The sequence below is a fragment of the Geotrypetes seraphini genome, chromosome 10 (assembly GCF_902459505.1).
Source record: "Geotrypetes seraphini chromosome 10, aGeoSer1.1, whole genome shotgun sequence".
NCBI lineage: Eukaryota > Metazoa > Chordata > Amphibia > Gymnophiona > Dermophiidae > Geotrypetes > Geotrypetes seraphini.
In genome coordinates this window covers 91,989,993-92,016,935 of record NC_047093.1, presented here as the reverse complement: position 1 = coordinate 92,016,935, position 26,943 = coordinate 91,989,993, and the positions used below count along the sequence as shown (strand labels likewise).

Genomic DNA, 26,943 nt, shown 5'->3' with positions numbered 1-26,943 from the left:
GCCTGAGGCACATGGTCGGGTTGGGCCCATGTGCCTCAGGCCGCGCCCCCAGGTGGGACCTAAGGCTCCAGGGCCTATTCTGATTGGCCCACGCGCCTTAGGCCCCACCAGTAGGCGGAGCTTTAGGACGGATGGGCCAATCCGGCCTCATTCCTTCGTTGGCTGCCTGCCGGACAGGCGGGTTTGGCTCCCGTCTGTCCGGCCAACTACCAAAGGTACGGGGAAGGGGGGTGGGGGGGTCGTGGGGGTCGGCCAGGGGGGTCGCGGGTCGGCTGGGGGGGCGGTCGGAGGTTCTTGGGGAGGGGGCGGTCGTTGGGGGGGGAGGGGGGTTTGCGTCGAGGGCAGGAGGGCCTGGGATCCCTCCTGCCCGTAATGTAGTGCAGGGTGGGGTTAGGGGGTCGCCGTGGCCAGGAGGGTTTGGGCTCCCTTCTGGCCCGATATTGTCGGGAAGTCGGCGGTCCTTCGGGGTGGGGGTGCGAGTGGTCCTGCCGGGGGGGGGATGTATCGGACGTCGGGGAGTCGGCCGGGCAAGAGGGCTTGGGCTCCCTCTTGCTCCGATCGTGGATGCGGGTGCGGGTGGGAGCGCGTGCGAGCGGTCGTTCGGGGTGGGGGTGCGAGCGGTCCTGCTGGGGGGGTGAATCGGGTGTCGGGCGGGGTGGGAACTATGTTTAAAAACTTTTGTATACCGCGCTCAGGCATATAACGCGCGATGGGTATGCGCGGTAGGTAAAAACGCGTATAACGCGCGCGTTATATCCGCGAAAATACGGTAATATTCCCTTCTGGTCAAGAGTAAAATCCAATATGAGCATATAGCTTCCAAATTAACATGTGTTAACTCTTTCTGTACAAGTGCACCAGCTGATACTGCAGTGGCAAGTTGATTAGTGTGTTAGGAAGTGGGAACTAGGTGGGTCATGCGCAAAGAAAGGGCAGCTGTTGCACTTAGTGCATTTTAATTTTTGCTGTTAAGGTGCCCTTTTTATCTAAAGACTCCCTAAGTAGTTTTGAAAGTTTATGTAGTTGAACGGGTCCCTCATTAGCCCAAGAAATGGCATCACAGCCTACTGAAATTCCAGTTTATTTTAGCACCAGCTTAGTACTTGTTTGAGAAATAAATACTGGGCCCAATATTCAGCAGACAAACTGAAAGAGGTGATGATTTGCAAATAAGCATAACAGTCAATCACAAGAGCAGACCATCAAATCTAGAAATATGCAGTTTATTAAAACAGATGCTCGACATGGCCACCCCATTCAAAGGCTGAGTCAGGGGTAAAGCTAAAAGGGAATTAAAACAACTTTTTCCTTAAAGCAGTTTTATTCCAACAATAAAACAGCACTTTCATTACAGAAATTGAATATCAATAAAATATAACAGGAAACCTCTGATCCGGAGATGGCAATTCTTATGTTCTTATGTTCTCTTGGGTGATAGTCTTCTACTCATGCCATTGATCTAAAAAATAAAACTTCAAGAATATCATCTTCTAGATTATCAACATTAGCTTATTTTAACTATTGAAAAGGAACAAAGAAAACAAATTATTCTTATCAAAAGTGCAAATTATAAACACCAAAGGACAGACAACCATGCTTAATTAAAAACTATTTTTAAGAAAGTATTTTTTTGAAAGAGGAATCATTTTTATATAAAGAAGTGTTAACGTTTTAAAGATAAATTTACATAAACATATTTCTTCTTTAAAAATGATTTCTTAAAAATATATTTTCATTGAACATGGTTGTTTGTCCTTCATTGTTTACAATGTGCTGCACACTTATTAATGAGCCATTAGTTGACAGCCATGTAACGATGTTGACTATAACCAGTGCTTCCAACTATCGAGTTCCAGGAGAGAGATTTGGGCAACCCTATCCTGATTTATTATGGAACCTGCAGTAGTAATTTCAATGGACAGAATCAGAAACCGCAACCACTGCATTTATTTGAGATGGAAGTTCAAAACGAGGATGTCAAAAAGTCTCTCTCCAGGAGCTGAATAATTTGGTAACTCAGTATAACATAGGTTTGGATGCTGAGGTGGGGGATGGAGGGTAATTTATAAAATCATTTTCACTCTCATGTGGATTGTTATAAAATTCTGATTGATGTAAAAGTATGGACATTGACATGACGGTGTGTACATAAGAACATAAGAATAGCCATACTGGGTCAGTCCAATGGTCCATCTAGCCCAGTATCCTGTTTCCACAGTAGCAAATCCAAGTCACAAGTACCTGGCACAATGCCAAATAGTAGCAAGATTCCATGCTACCAATCCCAGAGCAAGGAGTGTCTTACCCTTGTCTATCTCAGTAGCTGACTATGGACATTTCCTCCAGGAACTTGTCCAAACCATTTTTAAACCCAAATATATGGGAGTAGATATGAATAGGGATGGAGTTTGGGTGGAGCAAGGGGAAAGTTTACAAGTATGCACGTGGAGGGGCATAATCGAAAGGGATGTCTAAGTCGGTTTACGTCCATCTCGCAAGTCATCCAAAGTTAAAAAGAGCCTAAGACACATTTTCGAAAGATACAACCAACTTTTTTTTACTTTCGAAAATCGTCTAATTATACGTCCTGCCGATCTGATCATTCAAGCCACTAAATCGTCTATTTTTATACCACATTTTCGTCCAACTTTCCGTCCAAGTCCAAAACGCTTAGAACAAGCCCTGTTGGACATGGGAGGGGTCTGCAAAGTGATGGACTACACACCCAGACATGCCACCTAAATAGTAGAGTACCTTACAGGGCACCACTGTGAACTTCACAAAAAGGGTGCCATAGCTTCTCCTCACTACAGCTCCCTTATAGGTGACGGTGAGCCCTCCAAACCACCTCCAGAATCCCCTAGACCCACTTTTCTACCACCCCAATAGTCCTTATGGCTGCAAGAGCCACTTATATGCCAGTACAAAAGGGTTTTGGGGTTGTATAGGGCAGTGCACATGTTTAAGTATCAATACAATGATTACAGGGGCTTATGGGCATGGGTCCTCCTCCTCTCTATGGGTCCCTAACCCACCCCCAAGACGACTTAAACTGCCTCTGTGCTGGATGACTACCGTAGGCTTTCCTATGCCAGGCGGCCAGGTGATGATGGTCTGGAGGCTGAAATTTAAAGTTGTAAATAAAATTTTTATGGGGGTGGGGGGGGTTGGTGATCACTGGGGTAGTGTGTGGGGGTCTGTGTTATGTGTTTTCAGTGCTTATCTGATGAGTGTAGGTGGGTTTTTGTGACTTAGACCATGGTCTAAGTCATAACGTCGATCCTGGGCTGTATAATTTTCGGTTATACATGCTGTATGACTAAGTCTAAGCCGGCCCACGTCCCGCCCAACTCCCGCCCTTGACACGCCTCCCGAAATGCCCCATTTAGCTTTGGACATTGAGCGGCACTATGAAGGCCTAGGTCGTTTAGAAATACGTCCAAAACCCGTTTTTATTTTCGGCGCTTGGACATTTTTGAGAAATGTTCGTCCAAGTGCCGACTTAGGCCAGTATTTGGACGTTTTTCTCTTTCGATTATGAGCCCCATAGTTTATGAAATATGCTGATTTACATGCTCATTTAAATAATCAAAAAAATTACACTAGAGAGCAGGTGTAAATGTTTGCTCCTACAGTGTTGTCCTTTGCTATAACTTCACTGTCAGGCTTTCAGAACAACACATTAATAATGCCACTGTCCTGGGCAGATTCACTGGAAAAACCCTTTGAGTTGCAACACTGCTGCTTTTCCTCATGCCAACTGCTTCCTTTCTGGTTTCCTCCCTATTTAAGTCAGCTATGGGGAGAGGGTTTATATTAGTACTGCCCGATTCACGATTTGAATCGATTCACCGATTCGCTTCGGGTGAATCGATTCGAATCGATTCAAACCCCCAAAAAATCGTCCTCCCGATTTGCTTACTCACGCTCTCCCCCTCGCCCCCTAAAGCATGAGCGACAGCGCTGCCTCTTGCTGGCCAGCCGCTGCTTTAGAGGGTGAGGGGGAGGGTCAGTCGGGAAGTGCTGGTTTACGGATTCTCCCCTAGCCTACCGCGCATCCAAGGCCGGATTAAAGGGTGGGCCCAATGCGCTGCTACAATGAATGCAAGTGGCAGTGGTGTTTCTGTTTTGCTGCTGTTGGTGCTTGCCTGCTTGCGACCCGCCTGCCAGCTCCATTTAATTCCACTCGCTGCCGCAACTACAAAAGGGCCAGGCGCGTGCAGCGATTGCACGCCGCCAGCCCATAAGCCTTCTCTCCATCAGAATTGATGTCGGGGGAAGGCTTATGGACCGGCGGGTGCAATCGCTGCATGCGCCTGGCCCTTTTGGAGTTGCAGCAGCAGCAGGGGGGTGTGTGCTAAATGGATTCAGCTATCAGCGGCTGCGGGTAGCGGGTGAGTGGCAAGAGGCGGAATCGGTGGCAAGTCGGCTTGGGGGAAGGCAGGCAGGCTTCGAGGGGAGCAAGGAAGGCCATGATTGGACCCACAGCAGCACCGCATTTCTTCTGCTACCATCAGACTGCTGCACGATTTTAAAAAAAAAAAAAAAGAGAGAGCGAGAGATCAAGTGTAGGCAGCCTGAGAGGAGAGCAGAGGGGAAGGAAGCAAGGAGTGAAAAAGTACTGAATGAAGGATGGGAATGAGAAAGGAGACAGGGAGAGAAATATAGGGTTGGAAAGAGGATAAAGAGTATTTGGAGAGAGGGATGGAGTGAGCAGAGAAAAAGGTCTGGTGGGAGAAAGGGAAAGAAAGAGAACAGTGAAGAGAAGTAGAGAAGCAAGAAGGGGAAAAGAAGTAAATAAGAAAATGGGTACATGCAGGCAGGGCATGGTGGGATCCAGGGGGGCAAGAGGGGTGCAGGGGGATGCAGGCCTACAAGGGGGGGGCGGACCTTCAGGGATGGTGGCACAGGCCTTCAGTGGGGGGAGTGTCTAGTGCTATGCTAGTCTAATACCATGCAGGTTAGATCCACCATATCTTTGTTTGCACCCCAAGCTAAACCCATGCAGCTTACAGCACTATGGGACTCATTTTCAAAGCACTTAGACTTGCAAAGTTCCACAGGTTATTATGTAAGTCTAAGTGCTTTCAAAATATGCCTATTTATCTCCATATGCACCCCAAACTAAACCCATGCAGCTTACAAACACTTTCTAATTCAATAGGCACATCATTCTGGAACACTTAGGTTGTGTATCTCTGATTGCAAGATCCTCTGTAGAGAGCGTCATTTACCTTTTTCTGCTCCACCTCCCATCCCTCTGGGCTGTCCTGTAATTTCTCAGTATTATTCTCTACATGCAAGATGGTAGGAACATGTCTATTCTGCTTGTGTTTATTTTACATTTAATTTTCATGGATCACAGGAAGTTCTTAAGATTCCATGTTCTGGAGCACCACTTTCAGTTTTTGGCTCTTCCATTTGGACTGACCATGGCACTATGCACTTTCACCAAGGTGATGGTCGTAGTAGTAGTACACCTCTGCAAGGAAGGGATACAAATGCATCCATATCTGGACGATTGGCTGATATGAACTCCATCTGAATCCGAGGGAAGGACGACAATAGAACGTGTAGTCCAACTGCTGCAAAGCCTGGGCTGGGTTATAAACTTCTGAAAAAGCCACCTGGAGCTGACACAGTCCCTGGAGAAATCTGGGTGTCCTTTACAACAGGAGGGACAACAATATTTTTCTCCCTGAAGTCCACAGAGCGAAGCTCACACATCAGATCATGGAGATTCAGGACAGGCCAGAACTCAGATCATGGAGTTTCACGGCTTGGCATTATTTGCAAGTGTTGGGATCAATGGTAGGAATGATAGACATGGTCCCCATATATGCCCTCTCCAGGATGCACTCATACTCTACTGGTCACCATAAACAGATGCATTGCAGATGCCCTTACCTTAGACAACAGAGGCGTGTTGCAGTCTGAACTGGTGGCTGGAGCCACAGTCTCTATCCAGGGGAGTGCCATGTCACATCTCCGCATGGGTGATCCTGATGACAGATGCCAGCCTATACGGCTGGGAAGCTCATTGCGAGGGTTGCCTGGTGAAGGGACACTGGTCTTCTTCCTAGAGAAATTGGTTGATCAACCAGTTGGAGCTGAGAGCCATCTGCCTGGCACTTGGAAGCTTACTACAGGACAAAGTGGTATGAATTTTTTCTTGGACAATGCAACCACAGTAGCCTATGTCAATTGACAGGGAGACACCAAGAGTGCTCCACTATGGCTGGAGACCCAAATGCTATCTCAGTGCACAGAAATCCATCTGTTGGCCCTCTCAGTGGCACATGTAGCGGGAGTAGACAATGTGAAAGCAGATTTCCTCAGTCAGCAGACTCTGGATCCTGGAGAATGTTCTCTGTCTTGGGAAGCATTCAACAGCATTGTGAGTTGGTGTGGGTGTTCAACAGAGTTTTTGAATCTTTTTAATAAATAGACCTTAAGTGTAGTGACTAAAAATCCTAAACTCTTAAAGGTGAAATTAAGATATTAAAATTCAGTCCTATTCACAGTGTATCCTTATTCAGTAGGCAGCCAAATCACTTATCTCAATCTGCTTTTTCTTTTTTTCTTTTTTAAAGGCTTCCACGTCAAGTTCTTTGTTTAGCCTATTTAATGGCTAAGCAACGTGGACTAGCAACGGTGTCCACGAAACGCTGGCCGCGTCGGCTTAGCCATTAAATAGGCTAAACAAAGAACTTGACGTGGAAGCCTTTAAAAAGAAAAAAAGAAAAAGAAAAAGCAGATTGAGATAAGTGATTTGGCTGCCTACTGAATAAGGATACACTGTGAATAGGACTGAATTTTAATATCTTAATTTCACCTTTAAGAGTTTAGGATTTTTAGTCACTACACTTAAGGTCTATTTATTAAAAAGATTCAAAAACTCTATTGGGGTATGGGCCTATGACTGGAGCATGGAGCTATAGAAATACGCTGACAGTTGAGTCTGTGATAGGACTACGCGTATGCTCCAAATCTGAGGCCCTCCTCTAAGTTCCATCTAAAGAGGGACCAGAGTCTTAGATTACCCTGTCATCTGGGATTACTCTCACAGAGCCTGATCACCCTGGAGAATCTGGAGCTCTTTGGTCTTACAGCATAGCTCTTGAACATACAGCCTTAGTGCAAAAGGCTATTCAGAGGTGATGGTTGCCATTCTCTTGAAGTCCAAGAAGCTGTCAACCTTCACTGCCTATGTGAAGGCCTGGAGGTGCTTCCAGGGCTGATGTGCCCAGAAGATTGAGGACCCAGTCACAGACCAGTGTTGCTGGTTCTAGCTTTCCTTCAAGAAAAGCTTGAGAAAGGACTAGCAGTGGCTCCTTCAAAGTACAGTTAGCGGATCTCTCATGCTTCAGATCCCAGTCTAATAGAAGGACATTGGCCTCTCATCCAGATGTGTCCAGATATTTAAAGGGAGCATTACGTCTGCATCCTCCAATACCATGATCTTTTCCAACGTGGAGCCTCATTCTGCAGGCTCTCACTAGAGCTCCATATGAACCTTTGGAGATGGCGTCATTGATGACAGTTAAAACAGCATTTTTAGTGGCGTCACATCAGCATATTGGGTGTCTGAACTATAGGCTTTATCCTTCTCATGGTTTTGGAGACAGGGTTTTCACTGAGAACAGTCCTCTCTTGCCAAGTAGTCTACAGTTTACACATCAACCAGGAATTATGGTTGCCAGCCTTCACGTTCTCAGGGTCCAAGAAGAATGACAAAGCTCTGAAATTGATGGATGTTTCCAGAGTATTGCTTCATTATCTGGAAGTGACAAACAAGTTTTAACTGTTGGATCACCTTTTTTCTTAGCAGGTACCAGCCGCTGGGCCTGGCCAACTTCAAAAGCAATTATTTCTAGATGGATTTGTATGGCAAGTTTTTCAACTTACATTGGCAGTGGAATCAATCACCAGTAGCCATAAAGGCCCATTCCATTAGGTGTTCCAGAATGCTGTGCCTATTGCACTAGAAGGAAAGATTAGGGTCTTGCCTTGATAATCTTATTTCTAGTAAATAGGCACGTAATGGTGGAAGCCCGTCCTGTCAGATGTTCATTAACCTGCTTGCTGTCTCAGGTATGTCTGTATTACCAGATACCTTGTTTCTTTTCTCTGTCCAGTACTGTCAAGAATAGGAGGAAATCACTATTATTGTAAAGAGACTAAACTAAACTAAACTAAGCCTTAGGTTTATATACCGCATCTTCTCCACTGAAGTGGAGCTCGACACGGTTTACAGAGTTTAAAAAATATGGGAAGAGAGAAGAGAAAGAGTTTACAAAGCATAAAAAGACCATGGAGTAACTTTCAGAACTCCAAGACTGTTAATGCAGGTTGCACTTAGGTAGGTGGCTAGTTCATTCCACCATGTTTCATGATTATTTTGTGTGATATGAGCAGTAAGACTTGTTTCTCAGAGAGAGTCCCCGGACCCTCCCTGTTATGTTTTCTCATATAAACTGAGGAATTACAGGACAGCCCAAAGGGATGGGAGGTGGAGCAGAAAAAATAAATGAGGCTCTCTTCACAGGATCTCATGATCAGAGATACACAACCCAAATATTCCAGAATGATGTGCCTATTTACTAGAAAGATTATCAGGGTAAGTACCTAATCTTCTAAATCTCTGTATACATCCCAAACCAAATCCATACAGCTTACAACCACTATATATCTGTGTGCACCCCAAATTAAACCCGTGCAGCTTACAACCACTATGGAGCTCATTTTCAAAAGAAAAAAACATCCAAAAAGTGACATTTGGATGTTTTGTTTGCTAAAACATTCAAATTGTCATTTTCAAAACACATTTTTAGACTGTTTTCTGTGCTGTTTGCAGTGTGTCTAAATCTCAAGGGGGGTGCCGGGGGCAGGCTTAGAGAGGATTTATGATTTGAATGTTTTTCTGCAATAATGGAACACTTCAGAAAATGTCCAGGGTAAAATGTTTAAGGCTAGACATGTTTCAATAATAAGTGCCAAAAGGTGGCCAAACTGACCATTCCACTGGAGGAATGAAGGCATGCCCCTTTTACTCCACCAGTAGTTACTACCCCCTCCCACTCTTCAAAGATATGAATGAAAAAGGAGATACATCATAGTCCATTACCCTGTACATACCAGCCTTTATGACAGCTTTAGATGTTATATCCAGTTTCTCAGAGCAGCAAGCAGGTCTCTAAAGGAGTTTAGTGGTCAATTCAGTGGTCTGCAGAGAAGGAAACCCTTGTCCATATCTCACTCTAACTAGTACACTTGTGGTGGAAAGAGTGAGCCCTCCAAAACCCACCCAAATTCTAATGTACTGACATATAGATGACACGTAGAAATATGGAAAACTTAAGGCAGATAAAGATCATATGGCCTATTTAGTCTGCCTAAACATGCCATCTACTCTCTTCCTCTCCCTTATAGATCCAATGTATTTTTTCCCAAGCTTTCTTGAATTCAGATACACTTTTCATCACAAACACCTCCACCAGGAGGCCGTTTCACACATTCACTACCTTTTCTGTAAAAAAATATTTTCTGAGGTTACTTCTGAGTATGTCCCCTTTCACCTTCATCCAGTGGTGTGGTAAGGGGGAGAGGGACGGGCCACCTCAGGCATCATCTCGATGGCACCAGCCCCTTTCCTCCCTGCCCCGCTATACCACGTCATGCTCACACCACACTCATGCCATCCCTCCCCCACCCCATACCGCTGTAGATTTTCACCAGCGTGAACAACTTCTCCTGCCTGTTGCTCATGCCAGCCTGGTTCTCCTCTGAATCACTTCTGGATCGCGGGGTCAAGAAGTGACATCAGAGGTTAACCCAATGCTGGTGCAATCAGCCGGCTGGAGAAGCTACTCGCACAGGTGAAGATTTACAGAGGTGCGTGGGGGAAGGGAGAGCATGAGTATGGAGTGGGGGGCTCAGAAAGATAGGAGGGTACAGAGGGGCACCGCCTACCCTTGCTACGCCACTGCTTTCAAACTATGCCCCCTCATTCCAGTTTCTTTTAAATTAAAAGAGGCTTGCCTTATGTGTATTTATGCCAAGAAGGTGTTTGAACATCTCTATTATATCTCCCCTCTTCTACCTTTCCTCCAAAGTATACATATTGAGATCTTTAAGTCTATCCCCATATGCTTTATGATGAAGACCACCAAGCATTTTAGTAGCCATTCTCTGGATCAACTCCATCCTGTTTATATCTTTTTCTCCAGAATTGTACACAATATTTCTCCAGAATTGTACACAATATTCTAAATGGGGTCACACCGAGTCTTAGACGGGGCATCATTACCTCCTTTTTCCTACTGGCCATTTCTCTCCCTAGACACCCAAGCATCCTTCTAGCTTTTGCCATTGCCTTTTCAATCTGTTTGACAACCTTAAGATCTTCATTTACTACTGTAAGCCCCCTTGTTATGTGGGGTGCTAGATGGTTGCCTAGATCCTGCTGGATGATGGCAGAAGGGATACATAAAGAATTTATTTGTCAGGACCAGGGCCGGGATGAGCTCTAGAGCTGGGAGGTCATTGCAAGCTTACATCAGACTGTACACTTACTCACTCTAAGAAGGTAGACCACACCAGATGTCTCTACCACCTCTTCCGGGAGACTGTTCCATGCATCTACCACCCTTTCTATAAAAAGTGTTTCCTTAGATTACTCCTGAGCCTCTTAACTTCATGCTATGCCCTCTCATTCCATAGCTTCCTTTCAAATGAAAGAGTCTCGACATGCGCATTTATGCCACTTAGGTATTTAAACCTCTCTATCATATCTCCCCTTTCCTGCCTTTCCTCCAAAGTAGGATAGGACTGGCAATATTTTTAACATGCTTAGCTTGGTTATGTGACTCAGTGCTCAGAAGGTATTATTCTCAGACAGACTACGGAGCAAAGCCCAGTTTGTTTGCACATCTGAATCTTAAGCTCTTAATCATTGCACTGTCATACAGGTAAGTTGGAAAAACAGCCTTTTTAGTTTATTGCTGAATAAACTGCAAATGTGATATGTAAGTATGTATAACTTATTTAACGACACACTTATCTGTAGATATAGTAGACTCTCTGGGCTCTGACATGGAACGTTTCGTGGCTGCTGCCTCAGAGAAGCCCATAACTCATGTGACTTTCCACATATGAAAGGTCTGTCCCTTAATCTCACTCCAAACTTTGCAGTCTGCATGGAAAGCCACATGAGTTACAGGCTTTTCTGAGGCAGCAGCCGCAAAACACTCCACGTCAGAGCCCAGAGAGTCTACTATATTTACAGATAACTGTGTCGTTAAATAAGTTATACATACTTACATATCACATTTGCAGTTTATTCAGCAATAAGCTAAAGGCTGTTTTTCCAACTTACCTGTAAGACAGTGCAATGATTAAGAGCTTAAGATTCAGACGTGCAAACAACCAGGCTTTGCCCCGCAGTCTGGTCTGAGAATAATACCTTCTGAGCACTGATTCACATAGCTGAGTTAAGCGTGTTAAAAATTTTACCAGTCCTATCCTTCTTTTGACATAATGTTTCACATTTAGGATTGAGTCACTTGGTATACCAAGTTTTTTCCCTATTTTTTGTGGGTTTCCTCCAAAGTATACATATTGAGATCTTTAAGTCTGTCCCCATACACCTTATGATGAAGACCACACACCATTGTAGTAGCCTTCCTCTGGACCGACTCTATCCTTTTTATATCTTTTTGAAGGTATGGTCTCCAGAACTGTACACAATATTCTACATGAGGTCTCACCAGAGTCTTATACAAGGGCATCAATATTTGCTTTTTCCTACTGGCCATACCTCTTCTATGCACCCTAACATCATTCTAGCTTTCACCGTCACCTTTTCAACCTGTTTGGCCACCTTAAGATAACCACAATCTCACCCAAATCCCCGCTCTTCTTACATTTCAAACTTTACATCACCAAATCATTGAGATAAATGAAAACAGAAAAGTTGTTACATGAATAAAGTAAGGCAAATATATTATCAATTCCGCAATAAGATCCCAAAATGGAAGGAAAATAAAAAGAACAAAAGAAAATCTTTTAAACTATGAGCATCTTGCCCCCAAAGACTCTCCTCCAAGTTGGTTTTATCAGTGAACATATAAAATTACATTATAACATTAACATCTTCCCTAGCCCTCAGGAAATTTTCTGTTTAGGATCATAAAACTGAAACAGTTTCTCCTCATAAAGAATGCAACAAACACATGGAAATCGTAACACAAAATTAGCTGGCAAAGCCTGAACCTTAGGCTCAATGGCGAAAAGACTTTACGCCTGATCTGTGTGTCTCTTGCTAAATCTGGAAAAATTCTGATTTTTGATTCTAAAAAGTTTGCTTCCAAATATCTAAAGGAAAGTTTCAACACCGAATTACAGTCCAACTCAAAGGCAAAAGAAACCAACAATGTTGTATTTTTGCGTAATCATCTTAAAAGAAGATTGTAGGAAAGTTGTCAGACCCATATTGCCCACATTCACTCCAGGGCCCTTTGGATTAATATCACCAGAGCTTCTAATGCCCTGAAAATGTGTAGCTCTGGTCGGAGGCAATGAATCAGCAGGCATTTGCAAAATCTCAACAAGATATTTCTTAAACATATCAATAGCAGGCACCAATGGAGATTTTGGAAAATTTAATACTCTCAAGTTATATCTCCTAATGTGGTTTTCTAAATTCCAGGTTGTATAGTGCAGCTGCTTCTGCTAATTACAGAGTTCAAACCTTTTCTTTCAATGCCATCAATTCTGAGGAATATTGATCAGACTCCTGTGCCTGAAGAACCGCTTCCGAAATAACTTTTAAATCATTAGTATTTTGCTTCCATTTACCTAGCACAGAGTGATGCCTTTCGCTAATGGCCTCCCACAGTGACTCTAAAGTCACTACGGCTGATTTTGCTATAGCCCTTTGTTCAAAATCAGGAAGTGTCTGGCCCTTAACTCGCAGGAAGTACTCACAGTTCCTGGCCCCAAAATTTTTGAGGCTGCCTGTGCAGTTAGATCTTGTGGAATTGAGCCCACTGTTTCCATCATCAGCCCCTCTTGTACACCGGGGTCAACTTGAATTAAAGACTCCTTAGTGTCACACTGATCCGTGGACAAACCACTTCCTGGCTGAGGGGGAGCCGCACGTTGAACAGGGCTCTCCTTTTCACCATTCTAAACAGGTCAGGTACTTAACTTCACAGGCTCAGTACAAAAGCTACAGAGCAACAGCTTGTGCATCTGCTCACAACCACGCCATCTTGGAAAGTTCCTTTCAAAATGGCAAGTCCCGCTCTTCTGTTGTGCACATAAGTTCTTCGCCCCCCCTAAACTGTACCATTCCTTCAGCTTTTGGCATCCCAAATGCATGACCTTGCATTTCTTAGCATTAAATTTTAGCTGCCAAATTTCAGACCATTCTTCATGTTATTCACCCCATCCAGGATGTTTACTCTATTGCAGATTTTGGTATCACAAGAACAAAGAACATAAGAATAGCCTTACTGGGTCAGACCAATGAAGTATCCCATCCTCTGGGTCCTACCACTTAATCTCTGTAGGATGGAGGCGGGGTTCTGAAGCTTTTTCCCATTCTTAAAAATCTATTTGTTTATGCTCCTCTCCACTTCACTGATATACATTGCTACTGCGTTGGTTGTTTTTTTTTGATCACTAATATATACAGAGACTTAGAAGTAGAATTGTCACAATAAGATTTTCATACCTTATAGTTGGACAAGTAGACTATTAAGAAATAACACACAGGAAAACAAAAATGGAAGACCGCCTTACAGTCTTCTTCAAGCCTGCCCACTTATGAGTCTTCAGTGGGTAGGAGGAATCCCCTGTCACTTCTATCCTTCTGCTGCTGTTTCAGATTAGAACAGACAGATCTAAAGCCAGTGCTATTTGAGAAAAAAAGCAGTGGCAGCACAGGAGAAACAATTTGGGATCAGTCTTGCTCACTGAGACCCACAAATGGGATAAGAGAGGATCCTACAGAGGCCCATGACCAGCGTTCCCTTTAAGGTTCACATGAATCCCTCTCCTTATTTTATCATCTGAAGTTGTACAGCAATATTGTGATTTGAGAATGGCTCAAGACAATCTTCAGCCATGTGCCCCCTTCTAAAGGGGTGGCTTAAAGCCCTACCAGCTCCTTCCCCTCATAGTTCAGCATCACGCCTTCCTTTTCCTACCCCCTCTGGTTGCCAGTATCTCTTTCCCCTTTCTATTTCCCCTACCCCAAAGGATGTCAGCATCTCCCCTTCTTCCCAACCCCCTCCCTTCCATAAGTCAGCATCTCATCTCCCTTCCCCTGCATCCACTGCATGTCCAGCATTTTCCCTTCTTCCTTTTGCCATTCTGGGTCATTGCTGATGCCCCCCCCCCCCCCACACACACCTCCTCCTGCACTGGTCTAGAGAAGAAAGAAGGCTTCACATACTTTGTAAGTACAGATCCATCCTACAATATCTTCTCTCAATCCCCCAACAGGAAGTCTGCCTTACAGGGGAGTGGAACGAGACAGCACTTCAGCATAGGCCTGTGCTTACAGGGCCCACGCAGCACTCAGTTTTTTTTTGACTGGCATGAAAAGAGGTAGAGGAGCAGCAGCGGCTGGCCCGACTTAGAAAGGCTTTTATGCATACTGGAGCCATAACGCCACCTCCCAAATTCTGCTACTCTTGGTGGACACCTAGTCCATCTGGGGGTGGTTCATAGACAAAAGCACGCGCTTACAAAGGCGCGCCGAGACAACTGAGCGCAAGATGGAAGCCCGCGCCGAAGAAAAACAGTGTTTTAAGGGGCTCTGACGGGAGGTGTTCATGAGAACCCCCCCCACTTTACTGAATACAGATTGTGCTGGCGTTGTGGGGGTGTTGTGGGGTTGTAACCCCCCTCATTATACGGGAAACTTCAGTTTTTCCCTGTTTTTTTAGGAAAAAAGTGAAGTTTTCAGTATAATGTGGGGGGTTACAAACCCCCAAACCCCCCACAATGCCGGTGCGATCTGTATTCAGTAAAGTGGGGGGTTCCCCCCACACACCCCCGTCGGAGCCCCTTAAAACACTGGTTTTTTTTGGTGCGGGCTTCCGCTTTGCGCTCAGTTGTCTGGGCGCGCCTTTGTCGGTGCGTGCTTTTGACCTGTGACCCCCTAAGCAGGGACAACAGGAATAACTGGGCAGATTCAGCCAATGGGTTTTTATCTGTTGTTATATACTATGCAGACCTCACTACTATGTTTATAACACATCAGATGCAATAAAAGAACCTAAACAATTACTCATTTTGGAGAAAAACTAGTCCATATCTTTCAGTGGTGGTCTGCTTTTTTAGTGTGTCTAACAAACAAGTTACACTGTACTAAACACTGGGATTGCTGCTGTTCCAAGGTTATGTTAATTAAAATTTGATATTCTGCCAAATCTAGCAAAGTTTCTCAGCGGCTGTATGTATTTGGCTCTACTAATACATTTAAGGGGCTGATAATATTTTTTTTAAAAATGTCCAAAAAGGGGCCTAAATCGGTACTTGTACGATCAAAAAGTCAGATCGTCCAAGTACCGATAATCAAAACTGGTTTAAGCCGTATCTAAAACCAGCTTAGACCTTTCCCCTGCCTCTAAACACCTAGAGTGAAAAGAGGCGTTTTAAGAGGAGGGGAAAGGGCGAGAGGTGGGCCGACCTAGACCTAGTCGTACAGCAAGTATAATCAAAACCTTGAATAGGTTACCTAGTTGGAACTTATACATTTTGACTTAGATTGAAAAGGGGCCACTGAGCTTATCACGGCTGCCGCGATCAGAACAGCGGCCCCGGCAACCTGCCCACCTCCAACAGCAATGATTGCAGCAGGAGAGATGCCTCATCTCCCCTGCCGTGATAGCGATCCCCGAACTGCCGCAAACCGCGGTACATCTCCCCTGCCGTGATCCACCCCCCACCCTCCCTAAGATACAGGCAGGAGGGAGCCCAACCCCTCCTGCCCTTGTGACCCCCAAACCCCCTAAGATACAGGCAAGAGGGGGCCCAACCCCTCCTGCCCCGGATGCCCCACCCCCCACAAGATACGGGCAGGAGGGATCCCAACCCCTCTGGCCCACGATGCACCTCCCCACGAACCCCTGATCGCCCTCCGAACCTGTGACCCTGCGACACCCCCTCTCACCCCCGACACCCCCCTTACCCCTTTATCCCCCCTTACTTACAATTAGTTGGACGGACGGGTCTCAAGCCTGTCTGCCCAGCAGGCCCGCCATCGCCCGAATGGCGGGCATGATTGGACCAGGTGCCTAAGGTCCCGTCCACAGGAGGGACCTTAGGCGCCTGGGCCAACCGGAATTGGGCTAGATTGGCCCCAAGTGCCTAAGGCCCCACCCACAGGAGGGAATTAAGGCAACTGGGCCAATTCTGGTTGGCCCAGGCGCCTAAGGCCCCTCCTGTGGGCAGGGCCTTAGGCGCCTGGCCCAATCAGGCCCTAAGGCCCACCATTCAGATGATGGCGGGACTGCCGGGCAGACGGGCTTGGGACCCATCCATCCATCCAACTAATTATAAGTAAGGGGGGATAAAGGGGTAAGGGGTGTCGGGGTGAGAGGGGGGTATCGTGGGGTCGCAGGTTCGGGGGGCAATCGTGGGTTCAGGGGGGCGGTTGTGGGGGGTGCATCGTGGGCAGGAGGGGTTGGGATTCTTCCTGCTCATATCTTGGGGGGGGGGGGGGTCGCCAAGGCAGGAGGGGTTGGGCTCCCTCATGCTGCGACTGTTGTGTGTGTGTGGGGGGGTGGGATATGGATTCTGTAACCGGTGTTGTTTTTACAGACACCGGTTAAAGAATCCAGCTTTTAGGCAAAGGACTGGCCCCTCCTTCGCCTAAAAGGTTTTGTTTTGGGCGTGTGGGACTTCGGCTGTTTTTTGGTTGATAATGTGTTGTAAGTGTAGATGTAGTTGTGGTCTGGTCATTTAAACAGCTGAACGTTGAGGTAGGCCATTCTCAAAAAAAACATTCATTTTGGATGGTTTTTTTTTTGTTTTTTTTTTAGAATGGACATTTTCCCTGCTTCTACTTTCAGCTTTTAGGGTCTTAGGCCAAAAGGGGACTTAGACTTTTTTTTTCATTATGCCCCTCCACCTGTTTCACTTTGTGATTTATCATATGCAATATTTATTTTTCTTAATCTTTACATCTTTTTAAAATTTCTTCTTCACTTTTTCTCTCTTGACTGTCATTGTCTAAACGTTATTTATTTATTTTGCTGTCCTCTTGTGGCTCTGGTATATCCCCTATGGCACTGTCCCGGTGTTTTTATTTATTTTTTTGTGCGTGCCTCTGTGTCTGTTTTTTTATTTTTTATTTTTTGCTTTGTTCCAATTTTCATGTAGGGTAGTGGTTCAGTTAATGGGAGCCCCCTGCTGTTGACATCTGGTGCTAGCACCCCGTGTCGGGGTCGGAGACAGCTCCCTCAGACGCCTCTAACCCCCCGCCCCAGCATAACCTACAGGACTGCAAACTCCTCTCCTGTCCACTTCTCCGCTTCACAAACCATTCTGCCTGCTTTTTCCCCTGGACGTCTGAGTCGTGGCCTGTCGGAGCATAACACACTGTTGCGTGGCGACTCTCAGAACCATGCGCATGTCCTGGTGGCCCGCATTGGTTCTGACCCCTCTTTGGGGCACCGCGATGATTGTGACAATTCCTTCCGTGTTCTGCTAGAAGACCCACTGACCTACGAGGAAGCACTGGCCACAAATTCAGGGAGGTCGTCCCGGACTTCTTACGTCTCATCTATGACATCACAGTCTCACCAAATCCGCAGAGTTCCCAATGGCTACCACTACACCTTGGGTCTCAGCACAGGCGCCGGGACAAGCATGAGAGGACGGGGCCATTACCACGAAGCCCAGGAGGATGACTGGTGCTAGCACAGAGCCAGGACACTTGGGAGAAGCTGCTTTTAAATTGATGAGTTTTATCATCTGTTGGCCGTTTGCATTGACGGTAACTAACCGTAGCTATGAAGGAGCATTAATGTCAAAGAACTGTTCCGTGTGCGTATGTGTGTGTATGCATCTGTAAAACTTAATACTGTTTCATCATCAGTCTTTTTTTAAAAATTATGATTATTATATTTGCACTGACAAGAAACAAATCTTTATTTATTTATTTTCTTCTTTTGTTGCTGCTGCTGTTGCTCTTGTTGTTCTCTTCTTCTCTACATCAGGATAGCCAGCTTTCCTGCATTTGGAGGGTCTATTCCATGTTTTGATTACCGTACATTTTTATTTTTACATATTGTCCTGCAAAATCAATTCTCTGCATTAAAATGTACCCCCTTTCCCATTTCATATGTCCCAAAGCACTATGTGAAAATTGGTCTGTCTAAATTGCCTAATGCGCCTCCCCACCACAAAGCTTTGTCTAATGCATAATGCCATCTGGCAGATGCCAACATCTGCACTCCAAGGGAAATGCTATAGACTGATGTGAATTGATTCTTTCTAAGACTGTGGGGTTTACTTTTCGTTGGCGTTGGGGAGAAGAGGGTGTTATGCAAAAAATAAATGTATTGTCTCTTTCTAGTATACTGTAAGAGAACAAGATGTGATGGGCTTATAAGAGGCAGACTCTGTAGACTTGATAACTTACAAACAGTGGAGTCAGATAAATCACTATGTTGTCTGTATATGTCTCTGTTCCAGCTGTTGCTGGCAGTCTGTTCCTATGTCGGGCTTTGCTCTTTCCCTCATATTAAAACATAAGTACAAAATATGCTAGCAGAGAGAGAAACGTTACAGGAAATTATTTTAGCACTGAAATAGCCTATCCCTGCTGTTCTCTCTTGCCTAATTTCAAGCAAAACCATTTGTGATTCTCTCTAATATACACAATATCAGCTTGTTTTAACAGTAATAAAATATCACACAGCAGGTTTTATGAAGCTCATAGAAAGTTCTTCGCTATTTTATGGAATTTATTTTCAACTGTACAGTACAACACTGATTACCATTAAGGGAAACCGCTATCAGCCTGCACTTCAGTCATTCACATTGGAAAATTTTGAAAGGAAAAGCAACTGTAATTCTGCAATTAAATTTTATTTTCCATGTTTCGAGTATTTATCAATTTCTTCAACAGACTATCCAGTTAATGCGTGGAGAGAGACCATTCACTTTAATGGCAATGCTGTCAATGAGCTGATGTCTCACCTGAATACAAGACCAGTCAGATAGAGCTTGATTCACCTTTCTGCACGTACTTTAAGTGAAAGGGAAGCTCTGTTTCAGTGCAATCACAATGCATGTCCTAGTCAGCAAAACAGCTCTCTCCATATTAGCTGGGTTGTACATTGGAATGCTACTTGAATTATTGCAAATAATATTTGTTTGACTGCATCCCTGCATTTTTGTGATTCCCACAGCATGCCATGCCTGATTATGGCTTCATTTAGTGGCGGTACTTTTTCAATGTAGCAAATTAGTCCTACTGTCTTTTCAGGTTCTACTCTTTCTGTTAGGAGCCCACACCACACTGGGACAGCTTTTAATGTTCCCAAAAAGGCCAATAAATATTTGTCAGTGACTTTCAAAGAGAAACAGGAGTGTATTGTGGCTCACCCTTAAATCATGAAGATTCCCAATTATTCCTCAGAGCAAAACTGGGGAGCTAAAGGGAATGGCCCATAAGACCTCCACTCTTTTCCTGCACATCTGTTTAGTAATGTAATATTTAGTAATGTAATCTGTTTAGTATGCTTACAATATTATACAAAGTGGTTTACCTGTCTCTGTGCCCCTTCCCCTTCATTTATTGCCCTCTCCTATGCTGTACCTCCCTTGAGGTTTCAGATGCTGGAGATCATGGTAGCAATGGAGTGATCAGATTACTGCATGTTCACTTTGAAATGAGTGATTAGCATGATTCTAAATCCAGGGATATTATAAAGCGGAGTGGGATTTGTTTTAATGACTTCAGGAGCTTGCAAATTGCAGGATCTTTTGTAATGAGTTTGTAGCGAAAAAACCAGAAAAGCAAAAAATGTTGACAACATGAAATCATCTGATCTCCCCAAACTATCAGACTCCACCCCCCCCTCCTTTTTTTGACTCTCCCAGTTGTGGTGGGGGCTCTGTGCTCCAGTTTTCACTACCAAGTGCCTAACCTTATTAAACATTTCATTGTACTGATGCGGTCTCTGTGCTTCAAAACATTGGAACTTGAGAAAAAGAATATCTGGAAGGGTCTGATAAAGTGTAGAGCCATGTGTATATGTTTCTGGAAAAGGTAATATGCTAAACAAGGTGGAAACGATTAGATCAATATTGAGCAGCGTTTTCATACATGCTGACCACCACCAGCTAGTTTAATTCTAAATATTCAGTGCAGGGCTATTTCTGGGCACTGGTAGTAAATATCCAGGTCATCAGTGGTATGCAGAAGTTATGCAAGCACAGCAGATATTTGGTGTCATACCTGCATAGATAACTGGGTAAAGACAGGACTGTTGTTTAAGCTATTTAAAGCAGCCCTACTTGCCCAGATTGCTATGCAGACATCGGCATTTTTGCCAGTGCTGGTATCGATCCTGGCTCTGTCCATCAGTGTCTGGACGGTGCCACAGCAGCACTGTTTGGTTAAGTGTCCCGCTCAGAGTGGTTTACCTGAGTAGGATCCTCTCTGGTTAAATCATTTTAAATATCAGGCCTCTTGTAAAACAAACAAACAAAAAAGATTGTTCTAGAACACAAATATAGGTCTTTCAGCATTTGAATGAATCCAGGGTCCTGCAACACCTTTAGTTTGAAGTACAGCATCAATTGAGATGTTTTGAAAACAGTAAAGAGACACTCATAGTGCATGTGTAGTCTTGGTTGTGGAAGTTCTGAAAATGTTCTCTGCTATGTGTAGTTTGTGTGTGTAATGGAGAATTGAGGGACGCCTAGCTGTTTTGCCTTTTGAAACTCCGATTCTGCTAAAAGTTAAGACAATGGGGAAAGTACATGCACTTTTCAGACGATTTTAAAAAAAATATAAAGGAAAGAAGTGCATTAACCACAAGATACATTATGGATGCTGTTTTTATCAGTAGGGCTATGCAACAAGATGACACTAAAAAACAAACAAACAAAGAACTCAAAGAAAAGGAGACCTTCACCCATTCTGTAGCTTTCTCTGCTGAATTCTCCTGGTTTAGGCTTCAGAATGATTGTGACCAAATGTTTTATACATTTTCTTTATATGAAGGCACAAAGTTTCTTAGGCATTTTAAAGAAAATGTGGCATTTTACTCCAAAAAGGTAAAAAGAAAAAAAAAAAAAAAAAATATCCAGATCTCGTATTAATTGCATGCAACCATATTATGCCCACTTTGAACATTAAAAAAAATATTTTCATGTAATTTTTTTGTATTTCTCCCCATTTCCCACCATCCTTTTGTATCCTGTGGGATATTAAATTACAGTCCTGTGGTTTCATTAGAAAGGAAATGGCCTTGAGTAACACAGGGATCCTTTCAGTTCTTGTCATGGGCTTGAACATGATCCAGACTTTTCCATCATGTTATCCCTGTTAGTTTTAACTTGGGTTGCTTTCCAAGTGCAAAGAAGGCCAATTTGCCATGGTGGGTTTCTTGCTCCCTTTACCTGTGCACAGCGTGTCTGCTGTCTCTTTCGTTGCATATATATTTCCCAGAATTCTCATGGTGAGTTGCCAAACTTGAAATGCACCAACCAAGTTTCTGCATCCAGAATCAGTCTAGTAGTGGCTGTAATTTGAACAAGTAATGTTTGCATGTAAATTATATACATACTATACATATAAAAAGTATGTGCATGGAAAATGTTTATCTTCGTACTTTTTTGATACAATGTATTCATCAGTTGTTAATTTTTAATTATATTTGATATAAATTGGGGGTTTGTTGCAAAAGCTTTATATTAAAAAAAAACAAAAAAACAGTGTTTCAAAAAGTATCAAAAGTTCCGATCATGCAACACAGCTGGAACTGGAAAAATTGCCCTTCAATTAACTTACTTTCCTGCCTGAGTACTATTTATCAGCCAAACTTTGAATTCTGCCGTTGTTTCTACAATTATGTTTTGTATGAAGCAAAGTCCTTGAATTAAAATAAAACTTAGCAATTTAAAAAAATGGTGTGTGAGGTGTGACTAATGTATGAGAATATGGATGTTACTGATGCACCAGAGTTCTAATGGAATGGAGGAAACCCAGATATGATGCCACTCTTTTCAGATGGTGTAATCCAACATGTAAAGTACAATTTATGGACTACCAGTGGATGTGTAGGAAAAGAGAAGGTGCTGGTGTACAAAGGCCAGATATTGCTTATAATATATTTATAATATGTATGTATTATAATATATTAATTATATGTTACTTCTGTCTGGGAAGAGAAAAGGAGACTTTACCACATTTTTGTCTCACATCTTCTTTAAATAAAGCAACTCCAGATATCATAAATAAAATCACTACTTCTAATTATTAGGGTAGCCTTTTTAATCTGGTATATAAAAATTGACATTAGAAGATAGCATAAGTACATAAGTGTACATAAGAACCACCATCTCCGGATCAGACCTTTGGTCCATCAAGTCCGGTGATCCGCACACGCGGAGGCCCAGCCAGGTGTACACCTGGCGTAATTTTAGTCACCCATATCCCTCTATGCCTCTCATAAGGAGATGTGCGTCTAGTTTGCTTTTAAATCCTAGAACGGTGGATTCCACAATAACCTCCTCTGGGAGAGCATTCCAGGTGTCCACCACTCGCTGCGTGAAGCAGAACTTCCTGATATTTGTCCTGGACTTGTCCTTCCCCAGCTTCAGTCCATGTCCTCTCGTCCGTGTCACATTGGACATTGTAAATAACTTATTTTCCTGCTCTATTTTGTCGATTCCTTTCAGTATTTTGAAAGTCTCAATCATATCCCCTCTTTAGTCTCCTCTTCCCAAGGGAGAACAATGTTAAAGACTAACCAACTTATTGAGCTTTCATCTGAAGTGGATTCTGATCTTTAGAAACTCGTGCCTCAATAAATTGGTTAGTCTATAAGGTGAGAAAACACAAAAAGAAGAGACAAAGGGCTCCTTTTACTAAGCTGCGGTAGCTTTTTTTAGCACGTGCTGCAGATTAGCGCGCGCTAACCCCTGCCGCTACGCAGAAAAACTAATGCCAGCTCAATGGAGGAATTAGCATCTAGCACGCGCTAAAACCGCTAGCTCAGCTTAGTAAAAGGAGCCCAAAGCCTCAAACCGCTATGAAGAGAACAACAAAAAGAGGCACTGGAGATGTCGCATCCAACGATTGGATCCAAGTCTTTTATTGAAAATAAACCACTAAAATGTTTGTTTTTACACATTTTAGTGGTTTCTTTTCAATAAAAGACTTGGATCCAGTTGTTGGATGCGATATCTCCAGTGCTTCTTTTAGTCTATAAGGTGCCACCTGCCTCTCTCAATTTTCAATACCTATGCTTATTGATAGCAATATATGAAGATGAGAGATACCAGACCTAATCAGCTGTTTATTTTTTTACTTATGTACTTATTTGGATTCATTAGCTGCCTTTATGAAGAGATACATCCAAGGCAGTATACAATAGGCAAAGGTTTCAGGTTTATTTACATACTGTATGGTGTACTAGTGAATGGGATACCATCTCAGTGATTAACAATAAAAAAAATCAAGTATACAAAGGAAAGAAGAAAAAAAAGGGGGGGGGGAGTTGGAAATAAAAATTGTATAATTGAAATAAAAGTTGAATAAAACCAGGCATAATTCTAGAACTTAGGACACTCCTGGCATCCCAGTTCTCCTTTACCAATGCATATTTTTCTGTTCTCAGACACATCTGGAAACAGATAGGTTTTTAGGATACTGATGAACCTTTGAAAGGATGTATCAGTTCTAAGTTATAGGGAAAAAATGTTCCAAAGTTTAGGATCCCTCACATTTAATGTGGTATAGCTCAACAAAACAACTTATAATGTATTAACAGCATAACAATAATAAAATAATGAAATGCCAGAATAGTACATACTTAAAAACATGGAGACAGAAAAAGTAAATCTTTCCCCCTCTTCTACGAAACCACGCTAGTGGTTTTTAGCGCAGAGAGGCATGCTGAAGGGCCCGCGCTGCTCCCAAAGCTCATTGAGTTCCTATGAGCGTCGGGAGCAGCGTTGGCCATTCAACGCGGGTCTCTGCGCTAAAAAATGCTAGCATGGTTTCGTAGAAGAGGGAGTTAATAATGGCAATAATAAACATGTGAAAACAGCACAGTAGAACATTCATACAAAGAAATACAGTATGATTACTGTCAGTGTGATACTGTGAGTGAGGGATGGGGTAAGCCCCGTGAATATATAGCCAGATACTGTTGGAATAAAGCAAAACTCTTTATTAACTCAAAACCCCTAAGACCTGTTATTTCACAGGAACAGGAACAAAAAGTAAAGGAGACAGTCTCTTAATGCAGAGGGGAAAGTCTGTAAGCAGACCTCTAGCAGCCACACTCCAAATCATAGGCAGCAGAGTGCTTTTCTGTTTGGGGGCAAAAGCTCCACCCTAGACTCTGCCCCATGCCTGCCCATGCTCCGCCTCGCCCACGCTTCAGTAAAAGGAGGACGGACTGAGACATCTAGAAGTCAAACCAAGATGTCTCAATCCATCCTTTTTCTGTAGCCATATGGTAACCCTAGGGCAGTGGTCTTCATTATTTTTAAATGAAAACTGTTTTGGATCCAAAAGGGCTGAAGGAGAGTTGACAAATATCTTCCTATTTGGGGCCATGATGCCAATAACACTTCTCAACCTTCATTCCTACCAAAACACCTGGCCTTGGTCACATGCAGAACACAGATAATCCCTTTGCAAATACAGGACCACAAACTAAAAGTACTAATATACATAAATGAAACCCTGAGATGCAAGACTCTACATGAAGTACAACGCCAAAGAAATAGAAAGATATTAATTTATTCCTGAACAGTGCAAAATATTAGACAGCAGATATAAATTCTTAAAACTGACACATTTCAGTCATTAAATTGAAAATAAAATAATTTTCCATACCTTTGTTGTCTGGTAATTTTTATTCTAATCATCTTTTCACAGTCTCTGGTTGCACTTCCTTCTGCCTGTGCTCTTAACTGAGTTTCCAGGACCTTCTTATCCATTTACTGTTTATCTCTTCTCCTTCACTTTCTGCCCCTACATCCATCTTTACACAATATCAAAAACTGTGGGGCCTATGATTGTGCACGGCGAGGCTTCAGAGATAGCCCTGCTCCAAATATGGTAATCCAGGCGCACTGGTAACACTGCACAACAATTTTTTGGTTAAGTCTTGATTCCTGAAAAGTTTTTGGTGATTATGACAGGTACCAACTTGGTATGCTCAAATATGGTTTTGGTTTTACTGCATCACGTAAGAACTATGAGAAATAGACATTTTTATGTTTACTGACAATAAAATATATAGTCAAGTTTACGTTTCGCACAAGCGACTAAATGAAACAGAATTAAAAGTGTTTTGCTCCCGAGTTTCTTTTATATTCAGTGTCTGGTGCATCACGTTGTAGCATCCAACAATAGTCGGCAAGCATTGACGGATTCCAATTGCCCTGGTATCGTTTCTCCATCGTAGCTATGTCTTGATGAAACCTTTCACCGTGCTCGTCACTCACAGCACCGAGATTTGCGGGGAAGAAGTCCAAGTGTGAATGGAGGAAATGAATCTTGAGTGACATATTGCACTTCATTCTCTTGTATGCTTTGAGAAGTTTGTCTACCAGCTGAATGTAGTTTGGGGCTCTGTAATTGCCCAGAAAATTGTCAACAACGTCTTTCAAGGCTTTCCAGCCAATTTTTTCCGGCCCAACTAACAGATCTTCAAATCGCTTGTCACTCATAACATGTCTGATCTGGGGGCCAACAAAAATACCCTCTTTGATCTTGGCATCAGTTATTCTTGGGAACATCTGTCTTAAATAACGAAAACCTTCCCCTTCCTTGTTCATTGCTTTCACAAAATTCTTCATGAGTCCCAGTTTAATGTGAAGAGGAGGCAAAAATATCTTTGTCGGGTCAACAAGCGATTCATGTGCTACATTTTTCTGTCCTGGAACTAACTTTTTACGGAGTGGCCAGTTCTTTCTAGAATAGTGCGACTCTCTGTCTCGGCTGTCCCATTCGCAGATGAAACAGCAGTACTTTGTATAGCCAAGCTGCAGTCCTAGTAACAGAGCAACGACTTTGAGGTCTCCACAGATATTCCAGTTATACCTGGTATACTGGACATACTTTAGTAACATTTCCATATTCTCATATGTTTCTTTCATATGTGCTGCATAGCCAACAGGTACTGAAGGATAAACGTTGCCATTGTGCAACAGAACAGCTTTCAGGCTTAACATTGACGAATCAATGAAAAGACGCCACTCTTCCGGGTTGTGATCACAACCAAAGACCGAGAACAATCCTTCAATGTCACAACAGAAACAGAGACTGTCGACTTGTGCAAAAAATTTGGTTATATCATGATGCCGGTCTCGAAACACAGAAATTTTCGTACCTGGTGATAGCAAACACCATTCCTGCAGTCTCGAACCTAGCAGCTCAGCTTTTGCTTTTGACAGACCCAAATCTCTGACCAAATCGTTCAATTCGGACTGTGTTATCAGATGTGGATCGCCTGATGAGGATGGTTCAAAATCCGGGTCAATGTCACTGTTAGAACCCTGCACTGCAGTTTCTTCATCTGGTTCGTCTAAGGTCCAATCCTCTGGTGGTTTCGGAACTGGAAGACTGTCATCATGTGGCATGGGTCTCATTGCTGAAGGCAGATTAGGATATTCAATTGACTTCTTGTTTTTGGCAGAGAAACCAGACACATTAGTCAAACAGAAATA

At 43.4% G+C, this 26,943-nt stretch overlaps 1 protein-coding gene across 5 annotated transcripts in view; it reads left to right on the top strand.

Moving 5' to 3' along the window:
* The window catches only part of CACNA1B (calcium voltage-gated channel subunit alpha1 B), a 1,471,643-nt gene extending 1,450,894 nt beyond the window's left edge, over positions 1–20,749 (top strand). For 4 of the 5 annotated variants that reach the window (XM_033960470.1, XM_033960471.1, XM_033960469.1 and 1 more), the window contains one exon: positions 17,398–20,749. In XM_033960470.1, the coding sequence (XP_033816361.1) occupies positions 17,398–17,937 (540 nt within the window). In that variant the 3' untranslated portion in view covers positions 17,938–20,749. The remainder of the gene's footprint in view (positions 1–17,397) is intronic. The other variant, XM_033960472.1, reaches the window with a different exon arrangement.
* The last annotated feature ends 6,194 nt before the right edge of the window (positions 20,750–26,943 follow it).